The sequence below is a fragment of the Diadema antillarum genome, unplaced genomic scaffold (genome assembly GCF_040938485.1).
Source record: "Diadema antillarum isolate AM-2024a unplaced genomic scaffold, OU_Dant_1.0 seq00000348_RagTag, whole genome shotgun sequence".
Classification (NCBI taxonomy): Eukaryota; Metazoa; Echinodermata; class Echinoidea; order Diadematoida; family Diadematidae; genus Diadema; species Diadema antillarum.
The window spans coordinates 1,511,372-1,529,958 of NW_027271358.1; the positions used below are offsets into that span (position 1 = coordinate 1,511,372).

General features: G+C 37.5%; 1 protein-coding gene across 1 annotated transcript in view; it reads left to right on the plus strand.

Annotated features, from left to right (window-relative positions):
* Positions 1-18,587, plus strand: part of LOC139731038 (uncharacterized) — a 46,476-nt gene that overhangs the window by 11,545 nt on the left and 16,344 nt on the right. The window contains exons 7-9 of the mRNA XM_071641920.1: positions 2,168-2,271; positions 2,606-2,855; positions 3,196-3,297. Of these exons, the coding sequence (XP_071498021.1) occupies positions 2,168-2,271; positions 2,606-2,855; positions 3,196-3,297 (456 nt within the window). The remainder of the gene's footprint in view (positions 1-2,167; positions 2,272-2,605; positions 2,856-3,195; positions 3,298-18,587) is intronic.

Consider the following 18,587-nt stretch of genomic DNA (forward strand, 5'->3'; position numbering starts at 1 on the left):
TTTGTGCTTTTGTGCTTACTTTGAAAACACATGTTAAAAAAAGTAATGATTAAGAATAGGTTTAAGGTTGCACTTTGATACGTTCGCTCTTCCAAAGATTCGTTACTCCGATGTCCAAAGGTTTGTTATTCCAAAATGAAAAAAAAAATGTAGTTAATTCAGGAGGTTTGTTATTAGAAATGTTCTTCGAAAAATAGATATTAAGGATAATTATTTTTAGGTCCGTTCTTCTAAAAGTGGAATGGGCCTGATATTCGTTTAGGTGAAACGGTTATTATGAGGTTTTGAAATTGGAGGATTTTAGTTGTTAACTTGTTTCTCCACATTTGGATAAGCGAACATAATTTTTCATGTTCCAATTAATAAGCCTTTCGATTAACCTTCGGAGATTCCTATCATTTACCGAATAAAAAAGCTTCATAATTATACGAACTCTATCCATTTTCGTATTGACAAACTGTATGAATAACGAGCCTCCGAAATGACGCGCTACAAAAGGTTTGTTATAACAAACCATATTGTATGATATCGAAGTCACAAACATCCATCCAAGTTATATGGACTTATTGTGTCTTGTTATGACGAAACTTCGCAGTATCGAACCTATTATCATTTCTGACTAATATAACAACACAAATTCTCCTCGGTAACAGTGTGTAACACAAGGAGCAAACACAGAGGGATTTCTTCCTAACGTATTCGTTTGCCCTCCCCAGCTAAACTTCGTATTTCTATAACGGAGCACATTTCTGTCGTTTTTCTATATTAATTCTTTGTCATAATTTTAGCTGTGACCATGTTCGTTATATAAAAAGCATATTTTGCATTGTAGACTTTATATAACAAGTTTAGGACCTGAATATTTACTTCATGATAACGAAATTTTGATAAATATATTCGTTCTCAAGGATGGATTACGTCACTGAGATTACACGTACGTTTGTACGTTCATTTACGAGAGATGGAAAAATTGTTTTCTTTGATTCCTCAGTATGAGAAGATAACAAGCTTATATAATTGAGAATTGGTAATATCTATTCAGGATTTTGCAGAGGAGTTTGTTCTCGACATGAAATTGCTGTTTGTTGTGAGTAGAATGCGTTTCCAACTCAAGATAGCTGCATTGTTCAATATCTTGTTTGTTCCGAACGTCCGTGAGCTACATGCGAACCTCCGTGATGAAAACTATGTTATGTTTGTTGGGTTATAGAGACTGCCCAGATGAGATAAATCTTAAAAAGGTATATTATTATTTGGGAGTGAGGATTAAAGTATGGGATAGTGAAATAAGAGGTGAAAATATTGAGTTTCTGTAAAATGCGCGTAAAGTTAAGAAAGTGTTTAGCGGAAGAGCAATATTTTCACAGAAATGACGAATTTAGTTAAATCATCAGTTGTCTACCATTACGTACAGGTTAAGAGTACAAGCTTAATATTCTGCAATCACGTACACATGTCCCTTAAGATATTTCGTTAGGATTTTGAACTGAACCAGATCTTTGAAAACTATGTTAAATGGTATTCAAATGTATGTGCAGTACTATTCCTCACGGACGTTCGCTGCTCTGGAAATGGTAAACTTCAGCGGTGAATAAAAACTTGTTCCTCTGGGAAAATCCTAGTATAATTGGGTTCATATCAAAGCTTGAGTTATACTCTTTCAGGCAAGATGAATGATTTGGAGAATTTCCTACTTTTTAAATTTTGCCTTGTTTTGGCTCAATTGTACATCGTTCAAAATTCTGACCCATCATATATATATATATATATATATATATGTACATATATATATATATATACAGTTAACAACAAAATTATTCATACCCCTGAGAAATAGTTTTGAGCAGATTTCTTACTGTAGATTGACATCAAATTCCAGTTTCACTTCATTTGCATAACAACAGAATGTTGAAATATAACACCCAGTCACCATCACGCCATCTTTCACTTGTAAGAAATCTACTCAAAACTAAAAATTTCTCAGGCATTGTCAGGGGCATGAATAATTTTGTTTACTGTATATACTTTGTATATATTTTATCGCCTGTATAGGGCCTACATGGGTTCGTTCATATAGGGAAGAGAATTGCTGCTATGTGTGTTATCTCATAGTGAGAAAAGAGCTATTACAGTGAGTAAATGCTTGAGTGCTCTCCCTCCCTTTAAGCTGTTGCTGAGATGTGCATGAAGACGGAAGAGGACGGTGAGGTGGTAAAGACAGCCAAAGGCGTACTGTGGAATGTGGGCAGACGCGATCTTCTTAAAAAACAGGTGCGTAAATTAAGCTGTCTTTCCTGTTCACCGTAAAAAGTTAACACCATTAATCATAATTTGTCATAATCATTAATGTGATGAAATATGCTCCAAACAGCAAGCAACTACACAGAGAACAGTACGCTGCGTTGTACGTCAGTATGTTGATGTCAAGATTAATCTTTCCCCTCTATTCTAACATTCAGCAAGTAAAGCTAGAAACACAGTCATTATCACCGTTCGTTTAAGACAGTTTTGAGTTTTATTCTATATAGAATACCAAAGAAACGTAACCGTGCTTTTAATCCTGCCAACAACTGATGTCTCTGCATGTTCGTATTTCTACGGACAGGAAAAAGGAGAGGAGGAGGAGGAGGAGTCTGAAACAGAAGAGGGGCTCTCGAAAAAGAGTAGAAACATGGCCAAGAAAACCGTGTCTGCCGCTGCTCCCGTTCCAATGATGCGCATTGCTTCTGTCGCCCCGTCTAAACCACAGCATGTGATGCTGAGCTACCAGTGGGATGTGCAAGAACAGATTCTAAAAGTTAAAGACCTATTGAAAGCTAAAGGATACAATGTCTGGATGGACGTTGAACAAATGGGTTAGTGGTTTTTTTTTTTCATACTTCTCTCTCCCTCTCTCTCTCTCTCTCTCTCTCCTTCTCTCACCTTGCCTTTGGTACGCTCGCAGAGAGAACTTCAATCACAACAACACCTCCATGTAAAATTACCATAGGCACTGCTTCTGTCAGGAGTTTGGTGACCAGTAATGTAATTACACAAATCTGTGAATGATATTGATAATAAAAGTATTAAATGCTGTTTAAGTTTGCCGTTCACTATTTGGCATGAACGCACAATAAAAAAAGGCTATTTCTATGACAATCAACAACATCATTTCTTTGTTTGTCGGTGGTTTCGTTCACATAATGTCCTGTACAGGTGGATCTACACTGGAAGCCATGGCGTTGGCCGTAGAGGACGCAGCAGTAATTGTCATCTGTTTCTCTGAGAAGTACAAGAATAGTCCAGCATGCAGAACAGGTATGCATGTAATGAACTATCTTTCTTTCTTTCTACCATGAGATGACATCATCTGGTATCATGATCAGGTAGACTCATTTGTTTGGCCACTCGGTGGTAACGGTTGGTATAACTAGTGTCAATCCTAGACGTCCTCCTTCCCTTTCATATCAACCGATAAATTGATATTTTGTATAGGCCTATCTCTGTATGATGGCTGTCAACTTAAAATGTTGCGATTCATTAGTGTAACATTACAATCAAGGTCCAGAATTAAAGTCTTGAATTTGATCTGGAGTACGGCTTAGGAATGACATTAAGTTGAAATACTCACAGGAAAATAAACGATATTAAATGGAACGATAGTTATAAGAAAATGAATAATACAACTAAAGGATTTCATAAAATTGAGAGCTGGTAAGCTGGACCAAGACCCCAAGTAGCCATATGCCGTGTAAAATAAGGGATGCATCATTCTACTAACCCAGAGGATGCTTGCTATATGGTTTATGTACGGTGCTCATGAGTACTTTATAGGAGACCATCAGGTCTTTGAGAGATCGGCTGCGGCGAAAGGATACAATCGGAGCCTCGGAGAATACTTGCTTCATGTCCTCTGACTGATGCAAAATTGGGATGTTTGCACGCATACTAGTAACACGAGATTTTTTTTTTTGAGGGGGGGATGAAACAATACAAAAAGGGCGCTCTTTTCGGCGGCTTTTTAGTTTTGTATTTCAAAAGGTCTTTTCTAGACATCTCTGTCATTGAAGTGTCGTTATGATAGGTGTTCTTGCAGTGCAGTTGTGCCATTCCGGGTGAAGTATACATTTGGCTCTTCTGAATAGATTCTTCGAATGCTCGTTGAAGAGTATGGTACACTGTTCAAAGTATGGGAAGAGTGGCAAGTGGTGTAGAGTGTCTTACTTTTGATATAAATCAAGATGTCTAAGATGGGGACCTGAGTAATGGATGTCTCAAATGTGAGTTTGATGGTGGGATGAAATGAATTGACTAAAGAGATGAAGTCATCGAGGGGCGATTGCTCATGACATCAGATGGAGTTGAAGTTGATGTATCAACGCCACAATTCTTCCTACAGTTCGTGTGGTGATGCATGAATAATTTTTTCCCTATAGATCCGCCATGAAAATATTGGCATAAGAGGGAGCCATTGGTGTGCCCATGGCTGTTCCTTCTGCCTGCAAATAATAAGGATCGACAATTTTGAAATTGTTCAGTTTGAGGTTCAGTTCAATCAGGCATGTTAAGTGGTCTGTGGGAGTCGATTTGTCATCCCGTTTATCTCTCTTCCTAGTTCCTCGTGCGGTATATTGGTGTAGAGGTAGGTAGCATCTGCTGATACTAATATAGCGTTTGGGGGATCGGTCCCTTTCTGTTGATTTGTTCAATGGGGTACAAGAAATATGTTGTCTCTCGAACATAAGATGGCGTGTTAACGGCTAATAGTCAGAGCATAGCATCCACAATCTTGAGAGTTTCACAGTGGGAGTCCCACTGTGGGACAGGAGCGGGGCTGATAAAATCGGACGTCTAGGATTGCCTACTTCATGAATCTTGAGTAGAGAGTATAGAATGTTCGGACATTCAAAGATACTGGGTGTTAAAGGGACTGTACAGTACTGGTTGAGGTAGGGATTCATGTTTTAAACATTCCTAAGTGAGATAATGAAAAGCCTCTTATGAAATATGAAAGAGCATGTAATTTTAAGAAGGATTCAACGTTTTTCTGATGAAAATTGGTTTTCAAATGGCTGAGATATCCAAAAAAGTGTTAATAATAAAAGGCGACATGCCCCAACTTTATTAGTATCTCTTTGTTTCACTTTGTTTGTGGATATCTCAGCCATTTCAAACCGATTTTCATCGAATAAACTTTTGATACCCCTTAGATCTGCATGCTCTTTGACATCTCATAGAGTGGTTTCTGAATATCTCACAAAACGTTAAAAGCTAAATCTTCACCTCGACCGGAACTGTACACACCCTTTAAGAGTGATTTTATGTATTTCGCTACCATCTAAATCTTTAACGAGACATGAAAACTCGTCACATTGAGGACGAGTTAGGTGATACGCTTGTGGTCATGAGATGACAGTCATCTGTGATCGACAAAGAAAAGAATGTGATATAGGCACCTTGAAGTTATATTGAGCGTGCATGCGAAACCGTATCTGTAACCACTCGACCACGGGTCATCCACGGAAATGGTAAGACAAAAAAACAACAACAATGTATAGATATAACGGGGGGAAAGTCAATGCCCACTCAACTAACGTGGCCGTGTGAACATCTATTGCATTGCTAGACGGAAAAGCGGCCTTGTAACGACTGAGGTCGCTATGCCATTTCTGGCAACTTGGGAAAAATACGTCCCGCAGACATAAAACCTATAATCGGCTGGTTTTGATACCTTGCCTTTAATCACAATTTCAGTGTAATGACGTCATCAAATTACAAAACAATGACATGGTCTTGAAAGAAAATTGTTCAAAGTACAACACCTCAGTCGTCGTCATTACATACTATGATCGGTTTGACAAAGTCAACCTGCAAAATGTTGCTGCAGTCGAAGCAATGTGGTCTCCAACACACAAAAAAGAGGGATATGGCGTGTGTGTGTGTCTGTGTGTGTGTATAGGTGCGTTTATATACGAACGTGATTTCTACATGGACGAATATGTAATACAAAATTGAAGAAAAAAAAAACAGTAAAGTAGCTAATTATTTTGTTTCGTGATCTTGTGGGGTTCGAACCCGCAACCTCACGTCTCTGAGACGTCGCCTTTAACCACTCGGCGACACGTCTCGACGGGAAAATATGGGGAACGTTATGGACTTGAAAGACAGTTGTTCAATATATAACACATTCATCGTACGTTGTCAGTTTGCTATTGACATGACGATCTATCATTTGAATATGAGGCAGGCATTAGTACCTGTATGAAATTATTATAGGCATGGTTATCAAATTGCCCTAAAATATCCTTATAATTGCCTTATTTTTACACACAGTTACGCTATCCCTTTAAACTCGTCACAGTTTAATCAGAATCATTAACATCATACATTAGTACCATATTCAGTTCCATAGCTGATCACGTTTGCTAATCAATTAAGAGTAATTGTCTAGCATGTGTCATATGGCCAACCTGTATACACACGTATATACACACACACAATGCTAAATGTATGTATCAAACATCTGTAACACAGCTTTGAACTAACTATAGGAATTATCGCTGCACTTATCATCCATACTTTTTATCACTATCTGAAACTCCACAAAAACCACTAATTGACAAATAATCATCAATACAGAAGACTGAATACCTTTTTTACAATGTATAGCTTGTTACATGTATAAATCAGCACAAAGTAACCACGACTACATTGTGTTACTGAATTAATATGAACAAATTTCATGTTGTGACAGTATACTATATCAGTTTGAAAAGCCCAACCTGCAAAACTATAATTTTGCAGCAGTCGAAGTAATGCAGTCTCCAACGCAAAACAAAGGTATACTGTGTGAGTGTGTGCGTATAGGTGTGTTTACATGCAAACGTGATTTCTACATGGACGAAGGTGTAGTACTCTATTGAAGAAAAAAAGTAAAAAAAATATATTATTTTCTTTCGTGCTCTTGTGAGGATCGAACCCGTACGTGTGCAACCTCACGTTTCTAAGACGACGCCTCTAACCACTCGACCATACGTCTCGACGAGAAAATTAGAGGAACGTAAGCTTATGTACGTGAAAGATGAATCAGGAATCGTTTGGTCCGCATTCCATTCTCATTTTCAGTTTTAAATTGCAAAATTGTCAACCTCATGAGGAGATTTCAAAGAATAAAATGCATGATTACTGCAGCTTATTGTCACAGCTACAACATAAATAAGTTTCAGAGGAAATGAAGCAAAATCAGCTGAGATAAAGGTGCTTAAACGTTGTCAAGTCAATGCATGGTTTCTAAAAAAATCACCTCCCATAGACATAACACGTAAACTTGTCCGATTTTGCGTCTTTACCTTTAAACACAATTTAAAGCATGATGACGTCATCAAATTTCAAAACCATGACATGGACTTGAAAGGCAAATGTTCAAAGTACAACATATCTGAATTTGGGATAATATTGAGCTTAAACAACAGAGATACGAGCAAATGAATGTCAGAAACAGTACCTCAAAAAAATTAATTCCACTTTTTTGATTTCAGATGACGATATGATGACGTCATAATGTAATTATGGAAATAATGATACTTGAAACGTCATGTCCAATTTATATGCTTTTGTAATATGCAATAAAAACATAGGGTCACCTGACGTTTTAAAGAGCTATGGCGAAATAAACAAAGACATGTTTTTTCACTATATTTGCACATAGACGCGCACGCGAAATTTGAACTTTGACGCAAGTGCATTGCTTTGTTATTTGTAGGAATCGATTAGAAATCAATGGATATTGTTGCTCAAAGTATCAGGAATCCAAATCTGTCAAAAAAAGTGTATTTTCATGTTGCTGACGCGCTGTGCGCGCGAAAATGCGCGGACGGACGCGCACGCGCAAAATTGTTTGAAACGCATAAAATTGTCTGAAACTTCGAGATTTCCCATTGGAAAGTTGTTTTGAGCCTTTTAAAATTTTGACGCGCGCTTACGCGCACTTAATGATGTCCTAGGTAATTAGCATCAAAAGAAGTAAGATAGAACGTGACCTGAACTTTATGTCCACAAAAAATGATACAGAAATGACCTTTAGTTATGAAGTTATGATCGATCATGTAACATGGTCCAAAAATCACAAAATGGCGCCTAGACGACGTCATAGATATGTTACTGTCATGAAAACCTTATTGTGGCTAGATATTGTCATGAGACATGTTCCCTGAAAATGTCATGTTATTCCGTAATGTCATTCTTGAGATATTGATGACACAAAATTGTCCAGAAAGAAAGAAGAACGAGACATGAAAACTCGTCACATTGAGGACGAGTTAGGTGATACGCTTGTGGTCATCAGATGACAGTCATCTGTGATCGACAAAGAAAAGAATGTGATATAGGCACCTTGAAGTTATATTGAGCGTGCATGCGAAACCGTTTCTGTAACCACTCGGCCACGGGTCATCCACGGAAATGGTAAGACAAAAAAAAATAATGTATAGATATAACAGGGGGAAAGTCAATGCCCACTCAACTAACGTGGCCGTGTGAACATCTATTGCATTGCTAGACGGAAAAGCGGCCTTGTAACGACTGAGGTCGCTATGCCATTTCTGGCAACTTGGGAAAAAAATACGTCCCGCAGACATAAAACCTATAATCGGCTGGTTTTCATACCTTGCCTTTAATCACAATTTTCAGTGTAATGACGTCATCAAATTACAAAACGATGACATCGTCTTGAAAGACAATTGTTCAAAGTACAACACCTCAGTCGTCGTCATTACATACTATGATCGGTTTGACAAAGTCAACCTGCAAAATGTTGCTGCAGTCGAAGCAATGTGGTCTCCAACACACAAAAAGAGGGATATGGCGTGTGTGTGTGTCTGTGTGTGTGTATAGGTGCGTTTATATACGAACGTGATTTCTACATGGACGAATATAGAATACAAATTGAAGAAAAAAAAGTAAAATAAAAAAAATTGTTTCGAGATCTTGTGGGGTTCGAACCCGCAATCTCACGTCTCTGAGACGGCGCCTTTAACCACTCGGCCATACGTCTCGACGAGAAAATATGGGGAACGTAAACTTATGTATGTGAAAGATACATGTGAAATCGTTTTGTCTACATTCCATTTTCATTTTCAGTTTTGAACTGCAAAATTGTCAATCAGATGAGGAGATTTCAAAGAATAAAATGCATGATTACTGCAGCTTATTGTCTCAGCTACAACATACTAAAGTTTCAGAGGAAATGAAGCAAAATCAGCTGAGATAAAGGTGCTTAAACGTTGTTAAGTCAATGCATGGTTTAAAAAAAAATCACCTCCCATAGACAATACACGTAAACTTGTCCGATTTTGCGTCTTTACCTTTAATCACAATTTAAGGTATGATGACGTCATCAAATATCAAAAGCATGACATGGACTTAAAAGGCAAATGTTCAAAGTACAACATATCTGAATTTGGGATAATATTGAGCTTAAACAACAGAGATACGAGCAAATGAATGTCAGAAACAGTACCTTAACAAAATTAATTCCACTTTTTTGATTTCAGATGACGATATGATGACGTCATAATGTAATTATGGAAATAATGATACTTGAAACGTTATGTCCAATTTATATGCTTTTGTAATATGCAATAAAAACATAGGGTAACCTGACGTTTTAAAGAGCTATGGCGAAATAAACAAAGACATGTTTTTTCACTATATTTGCACATAGACGCGCAGGCGAAATTTGAACTTTGACGCAAGTGCATTCCTTTGTTATTTGTCAGAATCGATCAGAAATCAATGGATATTGTTACTCAAAGTATCAGGAATCCAAATCAGTCAAAAAAGTGCATTTTCATGTTACTGACGCGCTGTGCGCGCGAAAACGCGCGGACGGACGCGCACGCGCAAAATCGTTTGAAACGCTTAAAATTGTCTGAAACTTCGAGATTTCCCATTGGAAAGTTGTTTTGAGCCTTTTAAAAGTTTGACGCGCGCTTACGTGTCCTAGATGACGTCCTAGGTAATTAGCATCAGAGAAAGAAAGATAGAGCGTGACCTGAACTTTATGTCCACAAAAAATGATACAGAAATGACCTTTAGTTATGAAGTTATGATCGATCATGTAACATGGTCCGAAAATCACAAAATGGCGCCTAGATGACGTCATAGAGACGTTAATGTCATGAAAACCTTATTGTGGCTAGATATTGTTATGAGACATGTTCCCTGAAAATGTCATGTTATTCCGTAATGTCATTCTTGAGATATTGATGACACAAAATTGTCCAGAAAGAAAGAAGAACGAGATATGAAACTCGTCACGCTGACGAGTTAGGTGGTACGCTTGGGGTCATCAGGTGTCGGTCATCTGTGATCGACAAAGAAAAGAATGTGATATAGGCACCTTGAAGTTATATTGAGCGTGCATGCAAAACCGTTTCTCTAACCACTCGGCCACGGGACATCCCCGGAAATGGTAAGGCAAAAAAGAAATGTATAGATATGACAGGGGGAAAAAGTCAATGCCCACTCAACAATCGTGGCCGCGTGAACATGTATTGCATTGCTAGACGGAAATGAGGCCTTGTAACGACTGATGTCGCTATGCCATTTCTGGCAACTTGGGAAAAATACGCGCCGTAGACATAAAGCCTATAATCGGCTGGTTTTGATACCTTGTCTTTAATCACAATTTTCAGTGTGATGACGTCATCAAAGTACAAAACAATGACATGGTCTTGAAAGACATTTTTTCAAAGTACAGCACCTCAGTCGTCGTCATTACATACTATGATCGGTTTGACAAAGTCAGCCTGCAAAGTTTTGCAGCAGTCGAAGCAATGTGGTCTCCAACACAAACGAGACATGAAAACTCGTCACATTGAGGACGAGTTAGGTGATACGCTTGTGGTCATCAGATGACAGTCATCTGTGATCGACAAAGAAAAGAATGTGATATAGGCACCTTGAAGTTATATAGAGCGTGCATGCGAAACCGTTTCTGTAACCACTCGGCCACGGGTCATCCACGGAAATGGTAAGACAGAAAAACAACAACAATGTATAGATATAACGGGGGGAAAGTCAATGCCCACTCAACTAACGCGGCCGTGTGAACATCTATTGCATTGCTAGACGGAAAAGCGGCCTTGTAACGACTGAGGTCGCTATACCATTTCTGGCAACTTGGGAAAAATACGTCCCGCAGACATAAAACCTATAATCGGCTGGTTTTGATACCTTGCCTTTAATCACAATTTTCAGTGTAATGACGTCATCAAATTACAAAACAATGACATGGTCTTGAAAGAAAATTGTTCAAAGTACAACACCTCAGTCGTCGTCATTACATACTATGATCGGTTTGACAAAGTCAACCTGCAAAATTTTGCTGCAGTCGAAGCAATGTGGTCTCCAACACACAAAAAAGAGGGATATGGCGTGTGTGTGTGTCTGTGTGTGTGTATAGGTGCGTTTATATACGAACGTGATTTCTACATGGACGAATATGTAATACAAAATTGAAGAAAAAAAAAACAGTAAAGTAGCTAAGTATTTTGTTTCGTGATCTTGTGAGGTTCGAACCCGCAACCTCACGTCTCTGAGACGTCGCCTTTAACCACTCGGCGACACGTCTCGACGGGAAAATATGGGGAACGTTATGGACTTGAAAGACAGTTGTTCAATATATAACACATTCATCATACGTTGTCAGTTTGCTATTGACATGACGATCTATCACATGAATATGAGGGAGGCATTAGTACCTGTATGAAATTATTATAGGCATGGTTATCAAATTGCCCTAAAATATCCTTATAATTGCCTTATTTTTACACACAGTTACGCTATCCCTTTAAACTCGTCACAGTTTAATTAGAATCATTAACATCATACATTAGTACCATATTCAGTTCCATAGCTGATCACGTTTGCTAATCAATTAAGAGTAATTGTCTAGAATGTGTCATATGGCCAACCTGTATACACACGTATATACACACACACAATGCTAAATGTATGTATCAAACATCTGTAACACAGCTTTGAACTAACTATAGGAATTATCGCTGCACTTATCATCCATACTTTTTATCACTATCTGAAACTCCACAAAAACCACTAATTGACAAATAATCATCAATACAGAAGACTGAATACCTTTTTTACAATGTATAGCTTGTTACATGTATAAATCAGCACAAAGTAACCACGACTACATTGTGTTACTGAATTGATATGAACAAATTTCATTTTGTTACAGTATACTGTATCAGTTTGAAAAGCCCAACCTGCAAAACTATAATTTTGCAGCAGACGAAGTAATGCAGTCTCCAACGCAAAACAAAGGTATACTGTGTGAGTGTGTGCGTATAGGTGTGTTTACATGCAAACGTGATTTCTACATGGACGAAGGTGTAGTACTCCATTGAAGAAAAAAAGTTAAAAAAAATTATTATTTTCTTTCGTGCTCTTGTGAGGATCGAACCCGTACGTGTGCAACCTCACGTTTCTAAGACGACGCCTCTAACCACTCGGCCATACGTCTCGACGAGAAAATTAGAGGAACGTAAGCTTATGTACGTGAAAGATGAATCACGAATCGTTTGGTCCGCATTCCATTCTCATTTTCAGTTTTAAATTGCAAAATTGTCAACCTCATGAGGAGATTTCAAAGAATAAAATGCATGATTACTGCAGCTTATTGTCACATCTACAACATAAATAAGTTTCAGAGGAAATGAAGCAGAATCAGCTGAGATAAAGGTGCTTAAACGTTGTCAAGTCAATGCATGGTTTCTAAAAAAATCACCTCCCATAGACAATACACGTAAACTTGTCCGATTTTGCGTCTTTACCTTTAAACACAATTTAAAGCATGATGACGTCATCAAATTTCAAAACCATGACATGGACTTGAAAGGCAAATGTTCAAAGTACAACATATCTGAATTTGGGATAATATTGAGCTTAAACAACAGAGATACGAGCAAATGAATGTCAGAAACAGTACCTCAAAAAAATTAATTCCACTTTTTTGATTTCAGATGACGATATGATGACGTCATAATGTAATTATGGAAATAATGATACTTGAAACGTCAAGTCCAATTTATATGCTTTTGTAATATGCAATAAAAACATAGGGTCACCTGACGTTTTAAAGAGCTATGGCGAAATAAACAAAGACATGTTTTTTCACTATATTTGCACATAGACGCGCAGGCGAAATTTGAACTTTGACGCAAGTGCATTGCTTTGTTATTTGTAGGAATCGATTAGAAATCAATGGATATTGTTGCTCAAAGTATCAGGAATCCAAATCTGTCAAAAAAAGTGTATTTTCATGTTGCTGACGCGCTGTGCGCGCGAAAATGCGCGGACGGACGCGCACGCGCAAAATTGTTTGAAACGCATAAAATTGTCTGAAACTTCGAGATTTCCCATTGGAAAGTTGTTTTGAGCCTTTTAAAATTTTGACGCGCGCTTACGCGCACTTAATGATGTCCTAGGTAATTAGCATCAAAAGAAGTAAGATAGAAAGTGACCTGAACTTTATGTCCACAAAAAATGATACAGAAATGACCTTTAGTTATGAAGTTATGATCGATCATGTAACATGGTCCAAAAATCACAAAATGGCGCCTAGACGACGTCATAGATATGTTACTGTCATGAAAACCTTATTGTGGCTAGATATTGTCATGAGACATGTTCCCTGAAAATGTCATGTTATTCCGTAATGTCATTCTTGAGATATTGATGACACAAAATTGTCCATAAAGAAAGAAGAATAACGAGATATGAAACTCGTCACGCTGACGAGTTAGGTGATACGCTTGGGGTCATCAGGTGTCGGTCATCTGTGATTGACAAAGAAAAGAATGTGATATAGGCACCTTGAAGTTATATTGAGCGTGCATGCAAAACCGTTTCTCTAACCAATTGGCCACGGGACATCCCCGGAAATGGTAAGGCAAAAAAGAAATGTATGGATATTACAGGGGGAAAAAGTCAATGCCCACTCAACAATCGTGGCCGCGTGAACATGTATTGCATTGCTAGACGGAAATGCGGCCTTGTAACGACTGATGTCGCTATGCCATTTCTGGCAACTTGGGAAAAATACGCGCCGTAGACATAAAGCCTATAATCGGCTGGTTTTGATACCTTGCCTTTAATCACAATTTTCAGTGTGATGACGTCATCAAAGTACAAAACAATAACATGGTCTTGAAAGACAAATGTTCAAAGTACAACACCTCAGTCGTCGTCATTACATACTATGATCGGTTTGACAAAGTCAACCTGCAAAATGTTGCTGCAGTCGAAGCAATGTGGTCTCCAACACACAAAAAAGAGGGATATGGCGTGTGTCTGTGTGTCTGTGTGTGTGTATAGGTGCGTTTATATACGAACGTGATTTCTACATGGACGAATATGTAATACAAAATTGAAGAAAAAAAGTAAAATAGCTAAGTATTTTGTTTCGTGATCTTGTGGGGTTCGAACCCGCAACCTCACGTCTCTGAGACGTCGCCTTTAACCACTCGGCCATACGTCTCGGCGAGAAAATATGAGGAACGTAAACTTATGTATGTGAAAGCTGAATCGGGAATCGTTTTGTCCACATTCCATTCTCATTTTCAGTTTTAAACTGCAAAATTGTCAACCTGATGATGAGATTTCAAAAAATGAAATGCATGATTACTGAAGCTTATTGTCTCAGCTACAACATACTTAAGTTTCAGAGGAAATGAAGCAAAATCAGCTGAGATAAAGGTGCTTAAACGTTGTGAAGTCAATGCATGGTTTTAAAAAAAATCACCTCCCATAGACATAACACGTAAACTTGTCCGATTTTGCATCTTTACCTTTAATCACAATTTAAGGTATGATGACGTCATCAAATTTCAAAACCATGACTTGGACTTAAAAGGCAAATGTTCAAAGTACAACATATCTGAATTTGGGATAATATTGAGCTTAAACAACAGAGATACGAGCAAATGAATGTCAGAAACAGTACCTCAAAAAAATTAATTCCACTTTTTTGATTTCAGATGATGATATGATGACGTCATAATATATTTAGGGAAATATTGATACTTGAAACGTTATTTTCAATTCATATGCTTTTGTAATATGCAATAAAAACATAGGGTCACCTGACGTTTTAAAGAGCTATGGCGAAATAAACAAAGACATGTTTTTCGCTATATTTCCACATAGACGCGAACACGAAATTTCAACTTTGACGCCAACGCATTCCTTTGTTATAGGTCAAAATTGATCGGAAATCAATGGATATTGTTACTTAATGTATCAGGAATCCAAATCTGTCAAAAAATGTGCATTTTCAGTTTGCTTACGCGCACTACGCGCGAAAATGTGCGGACGGACGCGAACGCGCGAAACGCTTAAAATTGTCTGAAACTTCGAGATTTCCCATTGGTAAGTTGTTTTGAGCCTTTTAAAAGTTTGACGCGCGCGTACGCGCGCGTAATAATGTCTTAGGTAATTAGCATTAAAATGTATGATAGAGCGTGACCTGAACTTAATGTCCGCCGAAAATGATACAGACATGACCTTTAGATGTGAAGTTATGATCGATCATGTAACATGGTCCGAAAATCACAAAATGGCGCCTAGATGACGTCATAGATATGTTACTGTCATGAAAACCTTATTGTGGCTAGATTTTGTCATGAGACATGTTCCCTGAAAATGTCATGTTATTCCGTAATGTCATTCTTGAGATATTGATGACACAAAATTGTCCAGAAAGAAAGAAGAATAAAAAGAAACTAGACTTGGAATTTGTCAAGACTGACAAATTAGGTGATCCGATTTTTTTTAATCAATGATTCGAGTCCTGATCGCAATAGGCATGACCATATAGGTTTCATCTGTGTTTAGAGACATTGGACGTGTGATATTTGGATTCTCATTTAGAAAAGAGAGTTAGGTCTGCTATCTCTGTTACCAAATTCGGTATACACTATAAAGAAGATACAGAATGAAGTATATTTGACCATTGACCCAACTTTGCACAGCCAAGATGGCATCTGACCAAAAAGTGGTTATTTTGTGAAATGATTCTTGTAACATGGCCTTTGCGTGTGTAAAATATGGGAAAGATAGGACATGTATTCACCAAGATACAGGTTAAAACATTTATGACCTTTGACCCTAATTTACATACCCAAGATGGTGTCTGATCAAGTAGTTGTTATTTTATGAAATAATGTACGTGACATAAACTAAACATGTGCCAAATATGGGGATGATAGGGGCTGTTTTTCTTGAGTTATTGCAAAGAAAGTTGCAGAGAGAAAGAAATATCTCAATACATCGAATATAAGTTTGATGTCAACCAAGTTTTTACGTGATCTCGGCATCGTATGAAAAAATGAAGAATCACTGATGATAGCCCAAAGTCTCAGCTACATCATATTAAAATCTGGGAGAAATTTACAGAAGAGTAAGTGAGGTAGTGCTCGATAAAGAAAGTCATGTCAATTTTCATTTCCAGAAAAATTCCCTCCCATAGAGATAACACGTAAACTGGTTAAATTTGACAAGGTTACATTATATCCATTTTCACGTGGTGAAGACATCATCCGATTAAAACTTTGATTAACAAAACTTAAAGAGTATTACATTGGCTACAACATACTAACATCTGGAAGAAATTCACCGAAGGGTAATTGAGCTAGTCGTCGATAAAGACAATCATGTCAATTTTCACATCTAGAAAAATTCCCTCCCATAGAGATAACACGTCATAATAAAGATAAAGAAAGAAGTACATATGACCTTTGACCCTACTTTGCACAGACAAGATGGCGTCTGAGCAAAAAGTGGTTATTTTGTGAAATGATTCTTGTAACATGGTCTTTACGTATGCAAAATATGGGAAAGATAAGACATGTATTAACCAAGATACAGGATGAAACATTTTTGACCTTTGACCCTAATTTACATACCCAAGAAGGTGCCCGATCAAGTAGTTGTTATTTTATGAAATAATGTACGTGACATAAACTAAACATGTGCAAAATATTGAGCTGATAGAGCTTGTTTTTCTTGAGTTATTGCAAAGAAAGTTGCAGAAAGAAAGGAATATGAAAATACATGGAAGATAAGCTTTAATTTCAACCAAGTTTTTGGGCATGATGCCGACTCCGTATGAAAAAACGAAGGGCACATTAACGATAGCCCAAAGTCTCAGCTACAACATACTAAAATATGGGAGAAATTCACCGAAGCATAAGTGAGCTAGTGCTCGATAAAGATAGTCATGTCAGTTTTCATTTCCAGAAAAACTGCACTCCCATAGAGATAACACGTAAACTGGTCAAATTTGACAAGATTACTTTAAATCCATTTTTACGAGGTGATGCCGTCATCCAATCAAATTGTTGTTATTATATATCTGAAAGACCATTTAATAAGCTACAACATATTGAAATTTGGACGTAAATCAATTAAAGAAAAAGTGAGATATGCTTGAATGAACTTGAAATTTGATGACGTCATTTTGAAAATTTACTTTTTTAACTTTATTAAGAAATTTGATATCTTTGAATGACTTTTTCAGTATCGCCAACCCATAAACTGACATGTACAACTCATCAGCTTTCAGAATATGTAAAGAAAATGGGGGGTCACCGTCCATCCTGACGAGTAAAATCGGATTTAAAATTGGCGGTTTTGGGGCATTGTTGTACTGTATATCGCCATTGACGCGCGCGCGGAATTTCAACTTTGACAGTCCCGTATGACGTCATATTGAGTCGGATTGACTTGAAACTTGCTAGAAATATTCCTTGACTTTTCAGACATCCGATAAATGTAAAAAATCGGGAAATTTCTGTTGCATATGAGCTGTACGTGCGTATATGTGCGCGCGCGTACGCGTCCGTCCAATTTTTTCAATTTTTCAAAAAATGCTCCAAATGGTCTGAAACGTATGCAAAAAAAATTTGAGCTTGATTGGAGCATACAAATATTTCAACGCGCGCGTACGCGCACGTCTTTACGATGCGAGGAATTCTGAAAATATGGGTAGAATTCCCTTGAATTGAAATTTATGTGACGTAAATTTCATTGAGAAATTCCACTCCATTAATGAGATATGATTGAAAATGTGTTTTCATATAATGACGTCATAGTGACGTCACGGTCGACTGATCACTACGATTTTACTTGACATGTCGTCTTTGGGACATGATACACATATGGTATAAGTTTGACATTCATAGGCAATGCACTTTCTGAGCTTATCTCTACACAACTTTTGCGGAGAAATAAAGAAGAAGAAGAAGAAGAAGAAGAAGAACAAAGAATCAGTACAGATACAGAAGGTGATCCGAGAGGATTCTCGGATCACCTAATAAAGAGAGATTTTGACAATCACAATAGGTGATACGCTGATAGCGTATCACCTAAAAAGAAATAAAGAGAGATTTTGACAATCACAATAGGTGATACGCTGATAGCGTATCACCTAAAAAGAGGGATATGGTGTGTGTCTGTGTGTCTGTGTGTGTGTATAGGTGCGTTTATATACGAACGTGATTTCTACATGAACGAATATGTAATACAAA